The 25,457-nt window shown below is 40.0% G+C and overlaps 1 protein-coding gene across 1 annotated transcript; it reads left to right on the top strand.

Annotated features, from left to right (window-relative positions):
• Positions 1 to 253: 253 nt before the first annotated feature.
• Positions 254 to 24,279, top strand: inpp5jb (inositol polyphosphate-5-phosphatase Jb). Its single transcript, XM_034238254.1, is given in 15 exon segments — positions 254 to 1,778; positions 7,581 to 7,796; positions 7,861 to 8,135; positions 9,227 to 9,334; positions 10,739 to 10,847; positions 16,307 to 16,423; positions 17,402 to 17,577; positions 17,747 to 17,858; positions 18,204 to 18,313; positions 18,469 to 18,670; positions 19,033 to 19,170; positions 19,991 to 20,074; positions 20,156 to 20,260; positions 20,387 to 20,604; positions 20,606 to 24,279. Coding segments are annotated over 14 exon segments (2,079 nt in total). The 5' UTR covers positions 254 to 1,778; positions 7,581 to 7,592; the 3' UTR covers positions 20,727 to 24,279.
• Positions 24,280 to 25,457: the final 1,178 nt, after the last annotated feature.

Below are 25,457 nucleotides of genomic sequence, written 5' to 3'. Positions count from 1 at the left end.
GGATGAGCACCAAGCAACATCTCCAGGTGCTCCTTTGAGAACCAGGGCAAAAAAGTTATGTGCACCCCTGTTTATGATCATATTCAGCATTATTGAGATTGTCCAAATGTTAATCAGTGCTGCATTTTTAGCCGTCTTGAAGTGGATTTTTTTTTTTTTTAAACCATTAGATACGAATGGATGTGATTAGTTGCAAACGTATAAGGTAAAGTATTTTACTTACTTTTAAAGTAATTTGACAAAAGACTACAGCATGTTATGTATTATATTATTAATTTATGAACATTTCCAACAACCTCCTGGGTGCACATAAATTACTTTTTGTTAAAGTATTGTTGAGTTCAGTAGAAATGGCATATATAGCATTATTATAAAAAAACGAAAACGTAAACAGATTACAGCTAATGTTACTTTTAGTTTCTATACAAGAAAATGAAATACGAATATGAGACATAATGGAGATGTGAAATGAGAAAGCCTGATAAGTTATACATCTTTATTATATGGTCCCAAGCACAAATACAATACAGTATTTATGTTAACTAACATGTTGTCTTGAAGAAGTGCATGTCATCTTTACCACATTTTCTAATGCTTAGCTTTTCCCAACAAACTTTGGCTTATAGGAGCGGAAACTTTGTTTCAGTTGTAGGAGGATAAAGGTAAAACTTGCTATAGCTCAAACAAGATGCCTAAATAGACTGGACAACTGAGGCAGGAAGTAGACAAATAAAACAAATACGTGGTTTAAATCCAGTTTAGTCCTAATTTAATGCTTAGGGGGCTTAGTAAAGATCCAACATCAGTTTGCTTAGTTCTCCCCTGACAAGTAAGTAATTTCTGCGTATATCAGGTTAAACCTTGGCCCTTGACCCAACATGGTGCTCTTGCTCTTTTTTCAAACTGATCAAATCTAATGGCGTCTTAATCAAATATTATACCCACCAAACAAACATATACTCAGTTGTTTTTTCTTCTTACCACAAATGCCAATTAAGAGATATAGGAGCTTTTATCTAATTAAAGCTACAGAACGCTTCTTGATACCCACCACTAGAGGGCAGTCTCGCTTTATCATAGAATTAACTACATAGAACGGCAATTCAAATCCACACTTAAATACTTAAAGGCAATTTGTACAATAATATGGGCTAATAGTCGGTTGTTGTTTTCGAAACTAGTGTTAAATTGGTGCACGAGTGTGTTGCAAAAGGTTTTTGTCCACCAAGCTCGTAAACGGAAGCCATGTTTGTGTAATTGCTTGATATGTCTATCCGCTTGATATGTCTATCCGCTGTAGTTCTGTGAGCTTCTGAGCAGACCTCCTGTAATCATCAGCCGAATCTCGCTACGGAAGCGCGCGCTCCTTCTCTCGTGCCGCCTCGGACGTCTTGTTTGATTTGAAGGGCACGGGGAAGGCACAGGACACACACGCGTGCTAGTGTTCCTGCAGCTGTCTCTTTAAAACGCAGGAGGAGACATTTGTGTTTCTGAGATGTAGCCTGCCTGGCAGATCTGTCGCCAGCATTGCTTCTGCCCCCCCCGCTGAGGAAGGAAGGAAGGGCTGCTGGGATGCCGATGGTTTCATCTGGCAGCAGGCAACTGGAAAGGGAAGTCCAGTGTGATTTTTAGGTTAACGGTTCACTTCTTCCTCTTGTGGTTTCTTCAACATCCTTCACCGAGGCTATACCGAGACTAACCGACCGCTACACCTGCAGAAGCGGTTTACTCCAGATCCACCTGCTGTTCCTCAACCCAGAAGAAGCAAACAGGTAAAGGTGATTATTAATCAGCTGGAAGCATGCTTTGTGTTTAGTCTTGAAACCTATACCTGAAGCACCTAGGATATAACATTAAGCACCAGTGGTGGTGACAGCAGAACAATATCAACACCAATCAACAATATAGGGAATATTATTGTTTACGTTTTTTCCCCAATGCTGACATCACCTGTTAAAAATAAAGAATTAATCCATGAAAGATAATCTTCATACTGTGAATGTGTCAACACGAGAAACTGTGTTCATTAATACACGTTACAGCATATTTGTGTAACCTCAATCTATGATAATCAATATAAAGATATAATAATGATCACCAATGCTATATATAATGCTGGTGAATCACTTCAGGCAGTCACATGTAAGTGTACACTCTGGCACTGTTTATTTGTTTTCCTTTCTCCTCTTACATATATATGTAAGACCGCATGCACGTGCACACATGTGTCTGAGTTTGATATGTGATAACCATGGTGATAAACCTATTACACAACACAATGAAATGACCTTCATCCTCTTGTTTTAGTCAGACAAAAATGGTCCTTGCAGCAGGAATGTAATTAGGCCAGTTACTGTATCTGCTGTCCTCTTTCAGCCATTCATCAGTTATTTCTGTTTCAGTTTCTACATATTTCCATCTACCACAGATTATAGTGTCCACTGTCATACGTGTGTGCAATGTAGAACCTGTGTTCTCTTGTTTACATAATTGAGTACTCGAATGACATCCACGTCTTCAATTTCAAGTTTATTTACATATTTACGTTAGGTCAGATAACTAACTCATGTTACCATTACAGTACTGCACATGTCAGTGCTGGTATTCAGAATGCAGACATGCAATAATGTAATGTGATAGATGCACTGAGGGAGGATCCAAGCATAATACTTTGTAGCTACATTGGATTCCAAAACATGCATTATATGTCATTCCAAATGCTACGATGAAGGTATTCTACCTGAAAGCGGGCGCCTATGTCCTAAGACTTACTACAGCGACCTGGGTACACATCTGACCTGTCCCCCTATGCTGCATGTTGACCCTTATCTTTTCCCATTTCCTGTCTATCTAACTGTACCAGCATCCAACAAAGGCAAAAAGCCAAAAAAGACAAGCTTAAATGCACTGATTATCACACACCTAACAGGTTTTCTCAGTAGTTCCTGGAGCAGCATCTAATGTATGAAGCTGCTGCTGCAACTTATTGCACGTGTTTCTTAATTGGACTTTAAAAAATTGGGTAGGAATGAACATCTGGGCGATGACTTCTACTTCTCTTAAAGGTCCCATGTCATGCTTTTCTGTTTATTACCCGTCCCCTTGTGTGTTATGAAGGTTTTTCTGCATGTAAACGGTCTGCAGAGTCACAAACCCTCAAAGTACACCCTGTAGCGAGTAAAACTCTAACACAGAAAATACCTGTCTGTGCTGCCCCAGAACGCCTCGTTAGAGATTTCTCTTTTTCCATTTGTTTCTTCCGGGAACCGCATGACGAATGGACCAATTCGCGGAGCTCCTCACACACTAGGAGGGGTGGGGACCTTTAGCGTGCATTTTCAACTAACTGGTTGGTAATAGACGAGTTGGGATCGCGGAGGAATGCTCTCCGCAGACCCATTCTCACAGCGTTTATCAACCTTTTTCTTTCTCAATATCAAGCCACACCTATTGTTTTTACTTCGGCTGTGAGTGTTTGTGTGTGCTCAGGATGAGTTTCGCTGTGTCCCGCTGTTTCGCCAACCCGGAAACCACACCAGTAAGCCAGCTCACTGAGCAGCCAGCCTCTCAACGTCCCGACCAATCAGAGCACACTGGGCTCACAGGCAGGGGCGCCGTCAGGGATTTTGGGCCCCATGAAAATATATCTGGTGCCACTAAATGTTTTTAAAGCTCGGTTGGATGCTAGTCAATCGGAAGCTATTGGTACCTGTTTATGTGGATAATTATGTAAATGATGCTGTATGATGTCCTTTTGTTGTTCTATTTATGTTTTTATGTTTCATGTGGAACTACTTGAGCAGGTCTCCCTTGAAAAAGAGATCAATGGGATTTATCTGTATAAATAAAGGTTTGAAATGAAATGAAATATCAGCTCCAACAAGCCGTGTAGGACAGGGAGTGAATACACATACTATATAGAGATGCTGTTTGAGAAACCAATGTGAGTTTGGAAAATTGCACAATATACATCTATTCTAGTAGACCTCAACAATGGAATTATGATCAGTAGAAATGGCCATGACATGGGACCTTTTTAAGATTGTATTTTTACACATGCAATGGAATTTTGTCCCTAATGATTTGTTGGCGTTGCATTATGTTACATGGCCAGATTCTTTCACAGGCGGATTATGTTGTACTGAATGAAAATCTTTATTCCAATTACTTGACAATGCAATGCCTGCATGTTCATTATTTGGTGAACCAGATTCTGCTTTTGCCTCTGATAATACAAGTGACCGCTTTTCTCTGCAGAGAGCATTTAAGCAGAATGAAACCTTAGTAAATGTTTCTATTTGGCTGGTTTCTATAATTGCTAATAGACTGAATCTGAACTTACAACCCCATCATGATTTTGCAGTGCAGACATTATATTCTATGTTGTCAGGACATTTCTTCAGTGTTAGACTTTATGCAGAATCATTTTGACATCCTACAGCCTTGGCTGTGACCTGATCAGAAAGATGAGGCCCCCTGGAAACAGGGGAGTGATACTCAGTGGCACTAGGACCTGGAGCAGCCATTTACAGCTGTGGCAGCAGCTGCCCGTGTCATCTTTGTCTGGGTCACCATTAGTATCCCTGTCACAGGGGCATATGGCCCTGGAGGCTCTGCACACAAACACGCCGTTTGGCTGTCATTTTAACATTAAACATCCAAGAAAAAGATCATAATGATGAAATAATCATCATTATGGAGTCACTGGGTCAACATAATGCAGCCATACAGAGTGAAGCAGTTAAGATAAAAGATGTCACTGTGAGAATATAGAAGACTTGGCCTCTGTCCATTACACAGACTCGGTCATCGAGAGATGTCTGTGTTGTCTAATGATCCCGTCAGAGGAGCCAACACAGCTGGCTGCTGCATGGTGTTTGGGTTACACTGCATCCTTCCTGTCTCTCTCAGCTCTCACGTCCTCAGGAGGCTGCATGTAAACACCATGACACATTTGTTATTATCAAATCCTTCCAGTCTCTCCTCAGTGAACGTGAATGGAATAGGAAGTGGTGGTCTGTCGTCACTGCTCCCAAAAAGGCAGTATTTGGCTCTGGTTTGAAATAAATTATCTTTTATTTGTGTGAAAGAAATACTGCACTGTATCAAGAGAAGAAGTGTCTCTGCATGTGCTTCAATTTTAGTTTTTGTATTTCTTTTTTAAAATCATCACCTAAGTGACTACTAAGTCCTACATAGTGTATCATCCGTTCCCAGCTTTCTATTCTCAAGCATGGTTTAAATATGTCCTCATTCTGCAGTTTCTTCCGGTTTCTTCATATGTTCCCAAACACATTACCAAAGATTATGATCAATGTCCGGTTGTTATGGCAGTGGCCGCTGGGACTGTGGCATGTTGATGTCATTGATAGTGACTGTGAGGTAGTTGGCTGAAGGACACAATACAGAGCATGTCGCTGTAAGAACACAAGTGTCACCTCAGAGTGCAGAGGAGAGAGGAACGAAAATATTTGAGGGCAGGAATAGTGTAGCATGCTCGAACAGCTCGATGTGAAAGGAAAAATATAGGGTGGGGAAAACTAAATTGGTGGGGTGTGCGATTCGATGTGCATGCAGTGAAGGTTGGTTAGATGGAAACTACAGAGTCTGCAAGAAGATGAGGGGAGAGAAAGGATTAAAGAAATGGGACGATAAGAGAAGGAGAGAGAATGGGATTAAAGCTTGGAAAAATAGACAGTGCCAGAGGGAAGTGTGAGAGGATCAATTTAGAGACATTCTGCAAAGAGACAGTGTTGTCACCGAATGGGCTGTCTCGCTCCGCTCTCCCTCTCCAGTCCCTCTGCTCGTTTTGCACCCACCCACTCCCACATGTGCCCTGAAACCCTCCTCCACACTCCCAGCACTAAATGCCATACATGGACCATAGCAATACATTATGCCCAGCCAGGCTCCAGGTTATTGGTGGACTGAGAGACGGGCGTGTTTTCTGGGCACATGTGGAGTACAGAGGCAGCTCAGTGAAAGTCATGGCCTCCGTCTCGTCAAGGTCATGTGAATAATTGTGAGAATGCTCTATTGTTTTTCCGTCCCCAAGCAGATAAACCCTCTCTCCCGGCTGACGAAAAATATGTCCCCAACGTACAGGACGTCATTTAAACCACACAGCGAATCAAAATGGGTTAAAACATGCCATGTTTTGACCGTGCACCTGCAGGATTAGGTGTCCTCTCATTAAAGATTAAGAAATGTTTTGGTACTTTCTCACGTGTTTCACTTCTACCATCACGGACTGATGGATCTGGGGCGAGCTGCTGCGTTTTTATGCTCAAATAAGCTCTTTTCCGGGTCAGACATGTCTGCAAGCAATTTTCCCAATCTACTGTATGGGGCTGTTTTTTTGTTTAGGGATTTGGCATCTGTGCAAACCTTGCTGGTTTTTCATTTTTGGGTCATCTTTGGTGATGAACTAGTGTCGATGCTTATTCCTCAGATAATCCATAAATGGTATGGCCATGTTTTTCCAATGAATAACTATACGTGGCAATCTTTGCTTCACATGTTTTTTTTCATTTAAACCAATATATTTTATAAAACTGGGTGTGCTGAAGCCTAAATCGCTATTGTGTCAGCATGAGAGAAAAGACAAGCATTCATTTTTTCACACAATAATTGAATGGATTGTTATTTAAATGAAAGGGTTTAAATTCCTCCTTTATTTCTGTCCTCCTCTGCTCACTGTGTCAGTCTGATCTCCCTCTCTCTGTTGTTGTTTATTCCATGCTGTTGACTTTGTTCTGGTCCTCATGTTAGTGTGTGGCAGGTGCTCTGAGCTGATATGAACTGACTGAGCATCTCCCTGGTTACTGGAGGACTGGCATGCAGCTTAGACACAAGTAGAGAGGAGAATAAACTGTGACCACGCTTTCCCCCCCGCTAAATCTCAAAACCAAAAGCTCTAAGAGGTTAGGGCAGCAGGAAAATACGTCTCACCTTGTCTCTCTAGTTGTGGTGTATTTTGGTCTTTCAAATGTCTTCCTGTATCAATATGTGCAGCTTCATCTGCCCACGACAAGGCAGGTAATTGGTCACAGTCACGACGGTTGGAGCCTCAATGATTCACTCAGTTGTTCTGCTGGGTCGATGGCTCTGCACTCATCAGCTGAATCGACTTGTTGTTTGTAAAAGATGCTGCATGTTGTGCTTTCTGCTGTTCCAGAAGGAAAAGCTTCTCTGTACCCCGTCTCCTTTTTAAATCAATTTTCTTTTCAGAGATTCAGAGAATATGGTCCCTAAATGATTCCCTCAATATAGTTTTGATGCTAAACAAGAATGTTATATTAAGGCTGAGATGTGTAACAATGATGGATTGGATGGATTACATTACATTACATTTAGCTGATGCTTTTATCCAAAGCAACTTACATTAAGTGCAATGCACCATGTAGATAGAAACTCAGAACAGTGAGATTGTCCTGCAAATGTATTTAAATAGGCTAAACCTTCTTAAGAGCTATATACAGAAACAAGAATGTTTTTTTGAATGAATTAAAATTCCTAAAGTGCAATCATAATGCGCATCTTGCGAGTATAAACATTCCTGCTTGTTTTCTTTGTCACAGAAATCTTAAGAAATGGACCAAGATAATCCAAGCCAAAAATCCCAGAAGCAAGAAGACGACCCAAATGAAGCAGCAGAAGCTTTAACAAAATCTCAAACTTCGGCTCCAGCCACAGCATCCCCCGCCGGCCAGCCCGGCAGGCCTCGGCGGCCCCAGAGAAGCGCCAGAGTCGAGGGCTCTGTGGACATCTCAGAGCCCAGAGCTGAGCCCAGAGCTGTGCCCCAGAGCTGAGCCCAAAGCTGTGTCCCAAGCTGAGCCCAAAGCTGAGCCCCAAACTGAGCCCAAAGCTGAACCCACTCCAGTGGCTGACCAAGACGAGTCCACTCCTGATGGCCCTGTGGCAAGTCGCCCTAAACCCTCTCGCCCTGGAGCGGTCAAACCCTCAGGAGAGCGCATCGGGCCTAAAGGGGGTCCTAAAGGGCCCGGCCACCACCCAGTGAGGGCCGCCTCCGTCCCCCACCAAGTGGCTTCTCACCAGAACCTCCATGCTCAGAGGGCCCTCTCTGTGGCCGGTACCGCTGACACTCCACAGGCCCAGACTGTGGAAGACTTCAGGCAAGTTCCTTCATTCGTATGTGTCCCAACATTCATGTCTCAGCATGTCTTAACATCGCTTTCAATTCTGTCACAGCAGAGAAAAGTAAGCCTGGCACGCATAGCATTTATTTGTATACACTGACAACACTGCAAGGATACATGATTTGTATGGTCATAATTATTAAGCACTGGTATTTGTTTCTGTGTCAGGAAACACTGGGAAAACTTCCTCTCAATTTAACAACTAAATGGGTCTAAATCTAGTAAATATTCTCTCCTTAATCTTTATATCAATATCCCAAATATTGTTAAGATATATGCAATAGCTTTAAATTACAGAAATTGCTCAATTATAATTTCCATGTTAAGTCTCAAAATTATCTCTTTAATGAAATGGCCTCTGTTAGGTTCATATCTTTTTTTCATAACGGATCTTACTTTGTTTTAAGGGTGTTATGACTCCCTTGTGTTATGTTTCCCTTGTTTAGTAAGTAATGAATCATTGTTTAGTAAACTGGATTCCTGGAACAGATTGCGTTGCTAAATTAATGGTAACCTTTCTTGTCACACAGATAAGAAAGCTGCAGCTCATACAAAGTCTGGATTAATGTCATGTAGTATTAATAGTCACAAACCTGAATAACTTTTATTGGGTGGTTAATGGGTATTTATATCTGCTCACCATGCTGCTGCTGCTGAGAGAATTGTCTGCTGGAAGGGAATGTCTAATGATAACACGGCACACATAGTGAGTGCTCTGCTTTTAATAGAACCGAATGGAATTTGCTTGGGAACTGGGCCTCAAGTGGCCTGAACAACTGATATAGGCACTTAATGGCCTATCGTGCATCTCAATGTGTTTGTTTGTTACATTTTGTTCTCCAGAGTTAGGATAACAATGTTAAAGTCAAGCCTTGTTTTACTCATACAAGGGTATACCCAGACGTATGGGATGATAGCCAAAGCCCAGGTTTGTGTATTGTGGACGGGACTGAAGGAGCTGGATAAATTACATTACAATAGTTTTTATTGATACAAGGGTTCTGCTGGCTGTAGGTTATGGGTTTGTAGGAGATGAGAGTTATTAAGATGTGTTATTATTACTACAGGCTGCACATCATCACTTGGAACGTGGGTTCGGCCACGCCCCCTGATGACATCTCTTCCCTGCTGGGGCTGAACGTAGGAGATGGAAACACAGACATGTACATCATCGGGTGAGTTTTCTGTGTTGCAACAAGTTCCTTAACATAAAAGCTGAAGTGTTTCAATATGCAAGTCCCACATCGACACTTTAAAGAAAGTCACTAATGAACAGCCGGCAGGGCCACCGAGAAATAACGGCTAGAGAAGTAATTTATCGGTTCCTTTACTATTTTGCACACTGATGTTCCCTGAAAGTATCTTATACAGGCTTCTGCTATGATATATAATGTTCAGCAACTCCAAATATCAGCAGTATATACTGGTGTATACGTTTTCTATAGTCAACAAATACATCTAATTATCCAAAAACTATTAAGAACTTATCACCATCGGAGCGCTTTGTTTTAAATTCTGTAAGAATGAGCAGAGGGCGGCTGGTAGAAGCAGCTTGTTGTGTGAAGAGTTACTCACTAATGTTACTCACAACAAACAGCGCTGCTTTAGAAACGTGTCTTTGTCTCAGAGCTGCATCTATTCTGTCAGTTACTGCCGCAAGCTCAACATATATTTCTGAAGTTCCTTCACTTGTGTGCCTCGGGCTGCAGCTAGCAGGATTTATATGGTCCTTGGTCCTTGGTCCTGGAATGCCTCAAACTGAGGGCACTTGTCTCAATAGCATAGTTTAAATTGAAGTTGTCTGAAGTCCTTACCACCAGCTGCTCTTGCAGTAATAAGTAGTGCACCTTTCTTACTGTCTTAATGTGCACAATGTCGTGACTGCTTTTTCGTCTTTTGTTTTCTTAGTTATGTTCTCTGTATTTTATATGTTTGTGTTATGTGTAACGTTGCTGTCTTCTTGGCCAGGTCAGCATTGAAAATTAGATTTTATCTCAATGCTTTTATCTGGTTAAATAAAGGTTAAATAAAAAAATAATATATGTACATAGACAGTATATTTGTTTGCTATGTTTATACATTAGCTGTTGATGTCCCTGCATTACCATTGTTAAAGCTCACAGCAATTAGTCAAATGCATTTCATAAACGGTAGAGGTAGCATATTAGCCATTGGCGAATCTCTGTAGCCTATTGGGCTGATTATTATCACTAGGAGTAGTAGTAGCAGTAGTAGTAGTAGTAGTAGTAGTAGCAGTAGTAGTAGTAGTAGTAGTAGTAGCAGTAGTAGTAGTAGTAGCAGTAGTAGTAGCAGTAGTAGTAGTAGTAGCAGTAGTAGTAGCAGTAGTAGTAGTAGTATTAATATAAACATGAAAACCTCTTCTGTGGTGCTTAAAACAAGTATGCGTTAGCCCTTCCTATCCTATGGCAGCCGGGCTCAGTGCTGCAGCACAGCTACGATTTCCAACGATAATGTAATGGTTAATCCAACAATACATTACCATAGCTCCCCCACATCAGCTCTTCTTTCATCTCTGCTGACTCTTGACCCTTGTGTGTTGTGTTTCATTTTTCTACAAGGCTGCAGGAAGTGAACTCCATGATTAACAAAAGGCTGAAAGATGTCCTCTTCACAGACCAGTGGAGCGAGGTCTGCATGGAGAGACTCAGCCCCTTTGGTTATGTGCTGGTCAGTAATGGCTTTCATTATCAACACATATGCACACTCTCATAGCAAACAGATCGGATTCATACGAATTACACGGGTTGATGAGATCTCTGCTTGCCTGCTGTGGATTCAGCTCCTTCTGTCCCCTGAGCATCGGATGGGGTGATTATGTATAACAGGCGTGTAATATCAACGTGTCTGCCATCTTCCTCTCTCTTCATAGCTCATAATGCAAAGTCAAGCTGTCTCTTGGTTTTCTCTCCGTGTGCTTTTATACCTGCTTACTTTCCCCTTCTTTATTTTACTATCTTAAACTGCTTACATATACCCACTGTGGGACGATAGAATACAAAAAAATGCAATAGGTTTAATGTAATGCTCATATTGAATTTTGACTGATGTTGCACATACTTTCTAATATATATTCCATACGTGATATAACACACATTTCAGTTATGGCCATATTTCTTATAACAACAGGGCAGTTAACAAGCTATATGTAAACCCTCACAAACGTTTATTTTGATCGATTACTGTTTGTTGTCTAGTTATGTTTCATGTTTCTGAGTGTACATACCGCAGCTGTGGTTGGTGTTTGTCTGAAGCGCTGTTTGGCTCTGTGGGCACGGTGAGCAGGAGAGCGTGAATCAGCTGTGGAGCTGAGAGAGCTAAACAAATGTCTCCCAGGATGCAGTTTTATTTTTGGATCATGTTGTTATCAGTGTTGATGGGCCTTTGACAGTGAGACTGATGCCTTCCCCGAGCTATATCATGGTCGACTACATTAGCTTAGCTCTCTATGATCATGTCGGTGTGACCTTCTCATGTTCTTCATGTGGACATTAACGCTGGGAGATGTGTTAGTTGGAGTTTGTCTTGAGTAGAGGAGATCTTTGGTGTTCTTAGATACTCAGCTTTTCAGGACTCGTCGTCAGGTTCAAACTGTAACCGCTAAGAGAAAGCTTTTTGCCCTCCACTGCTGAAACACAGCGGCGCCATCATAGGGCTGATCAATTAATCATATTTTAATCGCAATTACGATTTTGGCTTGCAACGATTACAAAAACAACGTAATCGAAATAAAACGATTAATTGGTTTTTCAGTTGAATTATACTTAAAGTTCAGGGTATTCAACTGTTGAAAACATACTGTTCACATTTTTTTTCAATAAATGAATAATCGTGTTTAATAATCGTGATATCAATTATTGACCCAAATAATCGAGATTATGACTTTTGCCATAATCGAGCAGCCCTACGCCATCAAGAAATGTTTTCAGGCCGTTCCCCAAAAAGCTGCTGATTGTGACGACAATTTATGTTTGTATAAGCTCAAATGTAAATACACCAATTAGCAAAGACAGTCTATTTCTAGCTCTAATCTCTAATTGCAACATGGCACGCTCTATTGTTGCAGCAAAACTCTCTGTATTCCTTGTGATTAATTGGCCTGACTTTTTCTCACTATGTGTTCACTAAACATGCTATTAATTACACAACGAATAAGCTGTATATGCATTTTGATAACGGGTAAGAATGTTTAGGTTGGATCATATTTGAAAGATTTGTAGACATTAACAAATAACAGAGAACTTTCTTTTAGACTTACATCTTAAGCACATACTCAATGCATCAATCTAACAGAAGGGGTCTTTTTAATAATCCAGCAAATGATGTCTAATGTATTGTGTAAAGAACAGCTGAGGATGATGTTGATGTTTCCGGGTTGTCATTCTATTAGTATAGACCGTGAGTAAGCCGTTGTTCAGCAATGAACTTCTTTCAAAGTCGCAGGTCTCACACTTGTTACTCAGTTCTTTAGTCATGTGTGTGCTGTACAAGAGCAAACATGCACTGCTGCACACATGCACCTTTTCTCTTCCTCTCGCTCCTTCACTCACACACACAAACACACACACAAACACACACACACACACACACAACACACACACACAAAACTTGTCTTTAGGCTTAAATATATTTTCTGTTTACAGCCTAAATGTAGCATGGCAGCCTTCAGAAGCGCTCCCAATGTTCACTTAATGTTAAAAATAAATGCTTTTCAAACACAATCCCTGCTGACAAAGGTGTATTCTCACGCACACACACACGCACACACACACACACAGACACACACACTCACTCACTCACTCACTCACTCACACTCACTCACTCACTCATTGTCTGTGTCCACACACATACCGCAAATAAGGTCAGTCCACTTTACGGTTCAGTGGAACCCTGTTACGCAACAAAGTTGTTGAGATAGCCGGTTAGTATACAAGCGAGTGGGTCTTGTGTCACGTGCAAAGATGCGTGCCTCCATCACGGCCACAGGGCGTTTCAGGCGGGGTGTGATCATGCCTCTGTGGCCTGCAGTGGGGGGTTGTGATGTTTGTACCACTGGAGGAAGGGGCTGGGAGACATGAACATAAATGTCTGGTGAGTGGCTCGACATACAAATGCGTGCAAATACCTCTTCTCACAAAGCACGTGTCATATTCCAGCCCCTCTAATACAGTACTATAACTATACCCTTTTTATAAGGTGAACTTTGCACATTGTACACAAAGCTACATCTTATATCGGCATGGCTTTCTACTTGTCATACCAATACTGCATATATTTTATTTGTATTCTATTACAGTTTTACTGGTATATCTATATTTCATCTAATGTATGAAATCTATCTCATTTCTTTTGGAATGTTTATTTCTAGTCTTTTAATTTCTCTAATGTACAATGCCTTGATTCGGAAATGTCAAAAATCTGCACATCATAACGTAGCAGAACCAGAAGCAAGTGCTTTTGAGATGATGGTTAAGGCTTGGAGAAAGGAGCAGTCTGACCATTGAGTGCTTGTAGCCTGTTCATCACATTTCCTCTACAAAGTGGTCTGTTGCCACAGTGAGGGCAGACCACCAGCTACGGCTCTCTGAATGTGCAGCGCTTCATGTGAAGTAGTGGCTCCTGCAGGGCGAAATGAAAAGGAGCGAGGAGAGAAAGTGAAGCAGAGCAGAATAAATGGACAGCGAGAAAAGCCGGACTCAGCTCAGATAATTTGTTTATTCAAATTCTAGTGTTGAAGATACATACTGTGTACAGTACATCCACAGTTATGTTAAACTTGACAGCTGCTCTCTTATCAGAATTATGCAAAGTGCCGGCTTATAACCGTGTACCTTTTCACGTTATCTTATTTTGTTCTTCATTTCTCTTTCTCACTTGTCTGCAGCGGTGGAAGTATTCAGATGTGTTACTCGAGTAGTAGTACCAATACATTATTGTCAAAATACTGTATTACAAGTAAAAGTCCTGCATTCAAAATCATACTTAAGTACATAATAACTCTCAGCTAAATGTACTTAAAGTATAAAAAGTAAAGTAATCATTGTGTAGAAAAATGGCCTTGATGTGTGTATATAATTTTATTTATATATGTGACATTTCTAGATAATATTGTTGCATCACGTAACATTTTACTGTTGTAGACCAACTCATTTCTGAATGGCTTTTTCTAAAATATTTAAATGATTTGACTCATTTGTGACTTAAAGATTTAGTCTACTAGTTTAATTTTTAAAGATGGGTTTTGTTAAAAGTAGCAGTAAATAAAATTACATTTTTTTTTTTAATGTGGTAGAGTAGAAGTATAATGTAGCATCAAATGGAAATACTCAAACTTGGACAGTAGTTGAGTAATTTAGTGGGAATGCTGATACAGCATTCTCACTACTTGTTCTTCGACGCACGGAATTCTTTATTATTCCGCCGAGTTATTTTGCGCCTCTTCTTCTCCCACATTCCACATTGCAGAAACTCCGTTCAAACATCAAAACATTCAGCTCAGTCGGGAATCGATGGCTATTACTTTTCTTATTCATAACTTTCATAATTCCAGAGATACATCCCATAATTCATCACATTTTTAACATGGAAGTCAATGGAGAAACTCTTCAGACTTGAACAATCTTCATGCAACTTCACCTGCTAACTGCTCCTTCATACTTTCACTCAGAAACCTCATTCCAACTTTAAAATGTTACACATCTTTCTGACATTATTCATGTTAAACCACTTTTAAATCTGATTCTTGCTTTTAGAGATATTAAACATTGTTCAGACCTTGGTAAAGAGGCCTTCTTCAGATTTTAGAGTGTGTGTTGTCACAGCTAGAGTGGAGGACAGATTTAATTTTGCCTTCATATTTTCTTTTAAACCTGCCATTCCCAAAACCCTACATTCCTGAGACATAATTTTTCATGAGAAACGTAGGAAAACATCTCTCTCTCAGGCAATACAAAATAAATTAAGCAAACAAATTTAACAAAATGCCTCTTGAGGGCATGAAGTGACAACAACTTTCAACATGTCTCCATTAAACCCCATTGTAAGTTCAGCCTCATCTTTCCCCACCACAGCAGCCGCACACCTTTAGTTAATCTGCCAAAAAGGCCACATTATTAACCCAAAAGTACACAAAAAGTACACTTCAGATGCTCAAGTTCCTTGACATGCTTCACGCTTTGAAATTTCACCGATATCTGTTACGGTTCTTCAACAAAACGATCACATGTAAGAGGTTTATCTCTCATTCAGAACAATAAAAATGCTCTCCTCTCACTGATTACTGCACATCACCATGGAAACCTTTGATCTCTGGACACGTTGTTAGCTCAAATATAAACACCTGTGTCATGGAACACGATGATGTCATAACTCCAACTGACATGCTCAGAGCAGCAGACTTCAGATAATGGTTAACACAGCTCTACATCAAATCTGATGTTACGTAATGTCGTGTTACTATGGCAACGCATCCCTCGCCATAAAACAGCAGCAGACTTCAGATAATGGTTAATGGTTAATGGTCCAGCCCTCAACAGCTCTACGTCAATTATGGGGTGTCATCATATGCCGTTTCCATGGAAACTCATCCCTCGCCATAAAACACGATGCTGCTATAACTCCTATGAAAATGTTCAAAAAGTGCTCTAACTTCACGGGAAACAGTTTTGAGATTTCTTCAAATGCCGTTGCCATGGCAACACAAGGCTCGCCATGAAACACGGTTTTCTCATAACTTCAGTTAAATTGCTCCAAACGGCCCAAAACTTCACAGGTTTGGTAACGATGCAGCCATCAATGCATCTAAGTGTATTATGGAGTGTCATCAAATGCCGTTGGCATGGCGACAGATCCTTCGCCATCAAGTTAGTTCAGAAGTTTTCAGTTCAAATATTCTGCTGCTTTTCCTAAGCCTTTTTACTTTCTTTTCTTCTTTTATCACACATTCAAGCCCCCAGTGTTCATGTATAATTTCAATCTAAATTCTTCACTTTCTTATTACATATTACATTTCAGCATAGCAGTTTAGCGTCAGCTTTTCAGCATAAAGCATTCCCACTAGCAATTTCTTCAGGAATTGCATTCTCTAGTTGTACTTAGTTACCTCCCATCTCTGCTTTTCTGTCCCTCAGGTCACCTCTCAGCGGATGCAGGGGTGTTTGCTGTTGGTCTTTGCCAAGTACTTCCATCTGCCTTTCCTGCGCGGAGTCCAGACTGAGACCACCCGCACCGGCCTGGGGGGATACTGGGTGAGACGGCTGCTGACACCACGCTTTGATCACTGTGTGGTGGAAATGTTACACATGAGAGCCTAGCTGTAGATAACTGTAGATAACTGTGACTTTGTGTAAACTTGCATCACTGCCCTGATAGAGATCAGAGACAATACGTTTCCACTACAGCGTTACACACTTCTACGACGGCTGCTCCCTCTTATTAAATCAGTCGGCTAATCGGTTGTTTTGGTCTTGGATGACTTTGACCGATTATTCAATTTCTTTATGCCTTTCTCATGCTTTAATGTTGAATAAACACATAAGCATATCTCAGATAAATACAGGATTTAAAGTGGTGTGTTGTATGATTCTCTTTGGAAAGAAAACATTTTAAGGATGTGTTGATTCAATCCATAATAACTATATATTATATTTTGTATTATATATCTTTCATTGAGGCCATATTGTTACCTCATATTCAAACGCTGTTCTGTCAGGTTTAATAAGAATAAAGAACTGTTCTTTTAAACCGTTAAAAAAAAGATGCTTTCTGCAATATGTTACTAAAGGACAATGGCATGCTCCGAGAGAGAATTAAGATCCTGTTCCCTGAAATGTTTTGTAGCTCAGGGTAAAAGTATCTCTGTATTAACTCAGGGATCAGCACATTCTGCAGCCTTTACACTGAAACATGTTTTTAGTGGGTCAGCGCAGTTGGTAGAACAGCGGGAATAGATCTTCAGACTCATCCTGTCCCCCCACTGCGCACTTATCTGTTACCATTAAATATTGATCCCACTCTTGGTGGTCCCTAATGAGTAAACTTCCTGTTTGTCTTTGCCACAGACACGCATCGCTCAATAAAGTGAGAGACTGTTACTGTCTTACATCACTGACCGTAGTCATTTAAGTCATTCATTCATTTAATTTAGCTTCCAGATGAATAAGTTGTCTGTGTACCTTTCTCTATTAAAAATGATTAAACAACTTTTTTTCTTGCTGGTGTTTCAGGGGAATAAAGGTGGTGTGAGCGCCCGCATGTCAGTGTTCGGCCACACCATCTGCTTCCTCAACTGCCACCTGCCGGCTCACATGGAGAACTCAGAGCAGCGCATGGAGGACTTTGAGAGCATCCTGCAGCAGCAGCAGTTCGAGGGCCAGGCTGCCACCGGGGTCCTCGACCATGAGTACGGCAGCACAACCGTTACCTGCTCATTTATATGTGACAAACAATCGCATTCTTGATTTCTCCAAAGTCATGTTTTATGGTGAAAATCGTGTACCAGTCAGCATTGCAAAAGTTCTTATGTAGTTTCCATGGTTTGAATTCATGAAATTACTCCTTTTTTTTCACAGTGTGGTGTTCTGGTTTGGAGATCTCAATTTCCGCATTGATGAGTTGGATATGCAGGTTGTGAAATCGGCCATCGATAACAACAAGTATCAAATGTTGTTGGAAAAGGATCAGGTAAAAAGGGCTGTCTGATGTTCTGTATAATCATAGAATACTTTCAAATCTAACTCCTACGTGGGGTCTTCTTGAAATGCAACTTCCCCCTCACATCTGTATTCATAGCAGTTTACCCTCAGAACATTTATCATTTAAGTCTGATCTTTGGATCACAATTCTTGTGAAGACTTTTCCCAAGCTGCAGAGGCATACATAAAACAGAAAATACATTTTCTCTTCTCTGCTGGACTATGCACTGTGTTGGTGATGCCACCGGAGGGCAGTATAAAAACAAACTATCTCCATAAAGGAGCTGTCAGTTAAACACAAATCCTCAGTGAGGGACATTCTTTAATGTTACAGCTCAATATGGCCAAAGACAGTGAGACGGTGTTGGAGGGTTTCCAAGAGGGGGCGCTGAAATTTCCTCCCACCTACAAGTTTGACGTTGGAACCGATACATACGACACAAGGTTGGTGACGCCTCTGTGCTTTTTCTTAATTCCAGGCAACTGATCAATTATCACAGCTCTACCAAAGGAGAGCATATTAGCACCTCTTGTTTCTCCAGGTTATGTTATTAAACACGTTTATTTTAGTTCCATATCTCTTTCTGTTTTCCACCCAGCGGGAAGAAGCGTAAACCAGCTTGGACCGACCGGATTCTGTGGCGCCTGAGAGCTACGGCCGGGTCTGCTCTCAACGCAGGGAAGCGTGGGTCCATGTTGGGTCTGACCAGCGGGACCAAAGTGACCCAGCACTACTACCGAAGCTACATGGAGTACACAGTCAGTGACCACAAACCTGTGTCCTCCATCTTCACCCTGCAGGTGAGACTTATAAGGGTACTTTGTGAGGATGATTTACCCTTGCAATCTTTTAAATCTCAATACTAGTGGTAAGGTGCAGAAACAATGACAACATACACATTTCCAGAACTACTTTTAGCCCTTTATTTTGAAAATAATCATGTTTAATGTTATTTAAACTCAAGAATATTGCACAGTTTAAACTTGTGATTTAAAGTGGTCCAATAATACCTTCTCAAGGCTTAGCATTTGACCATGCATTGGGTCCCAACTTTTGAGACCGTTTATATGGTTCCATTTTTCAGCCTTTTTATTTATTTAAATATAAACGCAATTGAAATAGTTTGCAATGTATAAATGTTCATTGGAAATGTTCTTTGTAGTTCCCGTACAAGGTGGATATTCCCCTGGTCACTATCATGGTGGAAGATGAGTGGAACTGTATTGCTGATGCCGTAGCGAGGTTCAAACTGGTGCCAAACTTCCCCCGCAGCTCCTGGGACTGGATGGGACTCTACAAGGTAAAGTACTCTCACTTCTTCCAACAGAAAATCATGCTCAAGCTCTTTCTAAACCCTGCATCATTTGTACATTTCAAACTCACATTCTACACATCATTGCAATTAACCAATTTGCACAATTGAAATGTATATATAACCTTATGTTTATATTTTACTAGTAGTACCTTGATCTATTATAGCGTACAAAGTACATTTGCTCAAGTACTGTACTTAGGTAAAAAATGTAGGTACTTGTCTTTACTTAAGCATTTTCACGTAATAGTACTTTTACTTCGCTACATTTAGTAGGCAAATGTTGTTGTTTTTTACCCCACTACATTTATTTGATTGATTTAGTTACTAGTTAGTTTGAGGATTTAGATTATTTATACAACATCTTAATCAACTTATATATTATCATGTATTATTATAGTTTAAGCTACCCAGTAGTATATAAAGTCATTAAAATAAACCAAACTTTTACCAAGGGCAACAATGAAGTCATGAACACATTAATGGAATAATAATGATAATAAAACAATTAAAACATATGGTGCTTTAATGGGCCATTCTGCATAACTAGTACTTTTGGTACTTAAAGTACATTGTGATGCCAATACTTGTTTACCCTTACTTTGAATGCAGGACTTTACTTGTAACTGAGTATTTTAACACTGTAGTATTGCTGCTTTTGCTTAAGTAACATATCTGAGTACTTCTTCCACCTCTGGTATCTAACTGATAAAACATTGTATACTATTGTTGTATTTATTTACTGCTTTGTTCGTTTTTTTTTTAAATAATGTGCAAGGCTGCTGAGTGACTTTTATTATAACACTAGGTGGGTTTCAAGCACCATAAGGACTATGTGGGATATGTGTGGGCGAAACAAGAGGAAGCTGATTTCACTCGACCAGAACATCAGGTAACCTTGTTTCGTCCTGATTTAGCTTCAGAAATAATTCTCTTTCACATTTAATAAATGTCTGGCTGACTGTTTTTCCAGGTAACCTTTACTGAGGAGGAATTGCCCAAAGGCTCAGGCGACTTTATATTGGGTTACTATAGCAACAATATGAGCACCATTGTGGGTGTCACAGAGCCATTTCAGGTAATCATGGTACTGCTTTCTTGAGATTAAAACAATCAAATGCATTAGAAGAGGACATTACATCATGTGTGCTGCTCTTTCTCTGTATTATATCTCACTCAAACCCTCATTTTCATCTTCCTTTAGATCCAGCTTCCCACTTCAGGTCTTGACGCCAGTTCTTCTGACAGCTCGGACTTCAGCTCAGAGGACGAAAGCACCGTCATCATGAAGACGAGGTCCCGCAGTCCCAGTCCACGCAAGGCCAAGCACCGCCACCACCATCACCACCACCGCAGCCACAGCCGAGGCAGCCCTGAACAGGCCAAAATGAAAATGCTCAATGTCACTGATGCCTCTCCATCCAACACAGCGGAGAATGAGTGAGTCCACTAGACCTCCAGCAGAGGGCAGCAGCAGCAGCAGCAGCAGCCAGGTGTCTGCTTCTGGGGAGAAAGAGAAAGACAGTGAGGGTTCAGGAGTGTGAGGCAGGTGACATATCCAACTACAGTGTCTTTTATTAAATACCTTCACGACATTGTATGTTTTCTGTAATGAACATTTTTCTGATGCCATCCTTTTCAGGAACAGCCATCTGGTTTGTCCAGAAGGCTAACTTTGCCTTGAGTTGTTCTATTTAATTCTGTCCCGTGTTCCTTCAACCTTTGTCCTTTTCTCAGGTGTGGACAGTACAGGGAGCTGACACCTTGCATTAGGAAATAATTCCCCATATTCCAACAATGATTTGAAACTCTGCACTGACCTAAATAGCAGTCATGCTTTTAAGACAAGGAGTAGGACATACTTGACAGATACATTTCTCCCATATCAACTAGTCTGCTTAGTTGTGGAACATGTAGCATATGGAACAAATCAGCTCTGACAAAACGGACCATAGAAAAATAGTAAAAAATAGATTTTGTTTTAACACTTTAACACACCAAGGCCCTAAAACCTCCCACAACGGCATACTTGAGGGGTTGAGGCTCTGAAGATAGGGAAGGCTAATATTTGAACAACTGTCATACATGTTTTAAGCACCACAACATATTTGTTTATGATTATAACAGTGATAATAATAATAGTTTATTAGGCTACGGAAAAAACGAGATGTGACCATTTCAGGCTAATATGCTACTGCTACGATTAGGAAATGCATGTTACTAATTACTGTGACCTTTAACAAAGATAATGCTGAGACACCAATCGTTGCTGTGCAAACATTGCCAACATGCATACAGTCAATGTACATTAGACCGTATAGAACAGGGGTCTGCAACCTTTTTGACCAAAAGAGCCATTTTGCCCCCTTTTCCACCAATTTCTTTTGTCTGGAGCCGCAAAACATATTTGATAGCTTATAAAGTTGTATATATTGTTACATCATAGAGAAAAACTACAGTTTTTTTGCATTTATTATTTATTACATTATAGAAAACTGTTTACCTCTAATAATAAACAAAGAACTCCTCTTTCTTACACAGGCCTACTTTAAAATAAATCAACACAGCACTCGGGGAGTCCTCTGCACATTTGAAGAAAATGAATATAATTAAAATGGGCCCACTTTGAAATAAATAAAACATTAGCTGCACCCTAAAAAGAGTTAACTGATTGAATTATGACTGAAGATCGTCAGCTGTCTTCCTCTTCCGTGTTTTTCCTCCAATACGTAAATGCTGCAGCTCCTTTCACAACTTCTCTCCACATATCAAACATACCGGTAAGCCAGCATCGTTTGCTTTGAAAACATATAACTCAGTCCACGCAGAATTAAATCCTGTGTTCCTCCGATACTTTTCTTTTCTTTGATTTATCCATAGTTCGCTCATCGAGCCGGGGGTCAGGTTATTCGCCTGCAAGAAAAGGCGCTGGTGCTGGTGCTATGACGCATATTTTATATAGGATCTTAATTCTCTCTCAGAGCATATTTTATCTTTTTTTTTTATGTTCACAGTATCACCTCAAAATACAAGATACGAAACATTTTCAACCATGCAACAAAATAGAAATAGTCCTACAAATATTTTTATTTTATTTCCTTCTTATTTTTGTCTAAGCTCAAGGGAGCCAGAGTAGAGGGCTTAAAGAGCCGCGGGTTGCCGATCCCTGGAAGAACGAGATTTAACAAGAGATGTAACAATGCCAGGCTTATGCTATAATAACTTATTGTGGTGCCCAAAACAAGTTTGAAACTAGTCTTCCCTTCAGAGCCTCACCCACCGCCTAGGCTCTTGTGGATATTCTTTGCTTTGTAAACTCAGCATGCAAATCTTACGTAACACGGGGAATCTTTCCCAAGATAAAGTCCCTTTTCCCAAGATAAAGTCCCTTCAGTGCGCATGAGAAAAGAGAGCATGGACACTGGAGTTCAGGGGGCTCGGCCACCGGCCCTGGCAGCAGCAGACCACATGTCAGCTTAGAAAGTGAATATGAGCGTGAAGGCCTTTAAATAGACCACTACCCCATAGCAGTGGGATGTGATGGCCGTGGGAGGCTAGCTGTAAGAACTATTTGTTGGCTACTTAATCTGCTTTACTAACTTCAGTGTTCACTTCAGCAATATCTGACCCAGGAAACATTTACAGTATATTGCTTAGACACATACCTTTTATGTGAGTGAATGAGCCATATTTATTTAAAGTAAAATAAAAAAGCTATACAACTGATAATCAATCCTGACATCTCTGACAACTGTGAGCAGGATCTCTACTATTTAGAGCTACTACAGGCCTTTGCATATAGCGTTAGTAGTATGATGCAAAGCTAACGTGTTCCGCTAATGACTTTACTTTCATTCAGTTCACTGCGTATGTTTCTTGTGTTTTCATCTTGCTTAGATACTCCCTTACTGATCCTGGTGGTTAGCTGACAGTGACAATAGTCACAGTAGTCGTGTTGCATTGTTACCGTGTGACCTATGATGCATCATATTAGACACTTTGTACTTTTGGGCTGTTAGCGTAGGACAGTGTATGCTGTAGTAGCTGTAAGCTCAGTGTGTACATCTGTAATCGGTTGTTGTGTGTATGTGTTTTTATCGACGTGAGTGTGGTTTGGATGGGGGGGGGGAATGTGTGTGTGTGCTAGAGTTAGCAGTGAATGGTGTGTGAATGCGTTTGCATGGTTTGCAGCTGGACATACTGTACATTCCGGTACTGTGATTTTTGTGCCGTAAAGTGCTGTTTTGGACTCCTCTTTGTTATAATTGTGGCTGTGAACACTTGTTAGGAAAGCTATGTAAGGACAGTATACAAATGATACTTCAGTGTACGTCTTAGATGAAGAAAACGCAGGATAGCAATGCCTGCATAAATCTAAAAAAGTTCAGATCATTTCATAGTGCATTCATGTCTTTTCTTGTTTTTAAAATGAAAAATATAATGGACCTTTGTTTAGAGTAAGATGTTTGAAAAAGATTGAGATTGTATGACTTTGTCCTACTTTAGGTGATTTAGATAAATATGGTCAGCTATGCAGTAATGACCAGTGTCTATTTATTGTGAAATGTTAATGAAATAATGCTCTGTCTACAGAATGCTATTGTTTTGTAATGATGTGGCTAAAACAGAAGAAGTATGTATCTAAACTACAAATATGAAATATGATATAATACATAAGATAGATGACAATCTATGCCACAAAGATTATTTTACTTAAATTATGTATTTATTTTCTTATTTAACTGTAAATGAGCCTGAATTCTGCTGGCCAGTGAGGGAGCATTATTTCAATGGATATTATAGAATATTGATTATTGCTCTGTCAGGAACTATGAAGAGAGTCTGATTCTCCCATTTACATTTTAGAAAATCCAGTTTAAATGTTGCTTTTATTGTAAATGTAGATTGTTTAGTCTACAGGACTTTGTATACTTGTGAAATTGACAAAAAATGAGCAAGTCTTTGAGATAATATTTGTTATGAGAATTGTTTATCTCTGTGAAATTACCTGATCAGCGAGGCAAACATGTTTTTAGGGGTTGGTTCCTTAGTTATCAAACTGTCCAAAGAAATAATACAACCCTCTTCAAATTGTGATGTCTGTGTTTTCATTGATTCAAAAGGGCTAACTACAGTGTAATGTGTCTAATGAGGAATGTACATATCCGAACAACATGATACATTATACAATACTCAATGCAGTCTGTGCTGCAAAAACATTTGCACAAATAACTGCAAGTCATATTTACATGATGACAATGAAGGTCATTAATGCAGCAAAAGTAGTAGTATGTTAATTTTATGTCAAATAATTTTACTTCAGTCAATGAATATCAGTATTAGAGTGGACCTCTCGTCTTTTTTTATTCAGCTTTCACCCATTCAATCCCCTTGATTTATCATTAATCCTTGTGATTGTTACATGCTATTGACTCTCTGAATAAATGTCCGTAACCGACACATTACATCCTGTAAAAGGCAACAGCAGGTGCATCTTGCATCATGCGTTTGCCCTCTGAAAAGAAAGCGTCCACCCTGCAAATTCATGGTGACAAATGACTACCGCTCTGATGCAACACTGCTCAGGGATTGAATTCCTCTGTTTAGTGACGATTAACACAATAATGACATTATAAAATAAACGGATCAAAAAGGGCACTTGCAGACCATACTAATGACTCTGTAGTGTTATAAGCATGGATAGTTTATTATGGGTTGGATTTTCCATCAAAATTGCACAATTAAAATGTCAAATTCTGACTTATAATAACATAATGACAGTATGTGTGTGTGTGCTGAAGGAAACCCCTTGATTTATGACTTTGTATGACCACTGTTGATGACAACAAACCAATATATATTATTGGTGTCATAAAATAACAGCTGATGTGAGTTATCTAACAATCTCAGTGACTGACCATTAAAGGTATAATCTTTGTTTATTTAGTCCACACATTCATGAATGCTTTGTCATCATGACTAGCAATACATTATATGTTATTACAAGAGATTAGTATTTTGTGCAGCATTTTAGATACTCACAATGACAAACGGAAAATGTGCACATCAGAGTCAAAAACGTTGAAACCATATTATCCTAATGTCAACATTGAATTCTGGATGAATCTATCTTTTCAAGCTAAAGCACAGGGACCGGAACTGCTTTGGAGCACAAACCATAGCAAACTAATCCTTGTACCAACATTAATTAAACCCATCTGTTTCATACAAAGGTACAACATGTTCACAATCAGAGGTTTTGATTATATTACCCA

Source organism: Gymnodraco acuticeps, unplaced genomic scaffold (assembly GCF_902827175.1).
Source record: "Gymnodraco acuticeps unplaced genomic scaffold, fGymAcu1.1, whole genome shotgun sequence".
Lineage (NCBI taxonomy): Eukaryota > Metazoa > Chordata > Actinopteri > Perciformes > Bathydraconidae > Gymnodraco > Gymnodraco acuticeps.
This window is presented reverse-complemented; position numbering and strand designations above follow the sequence as displayed.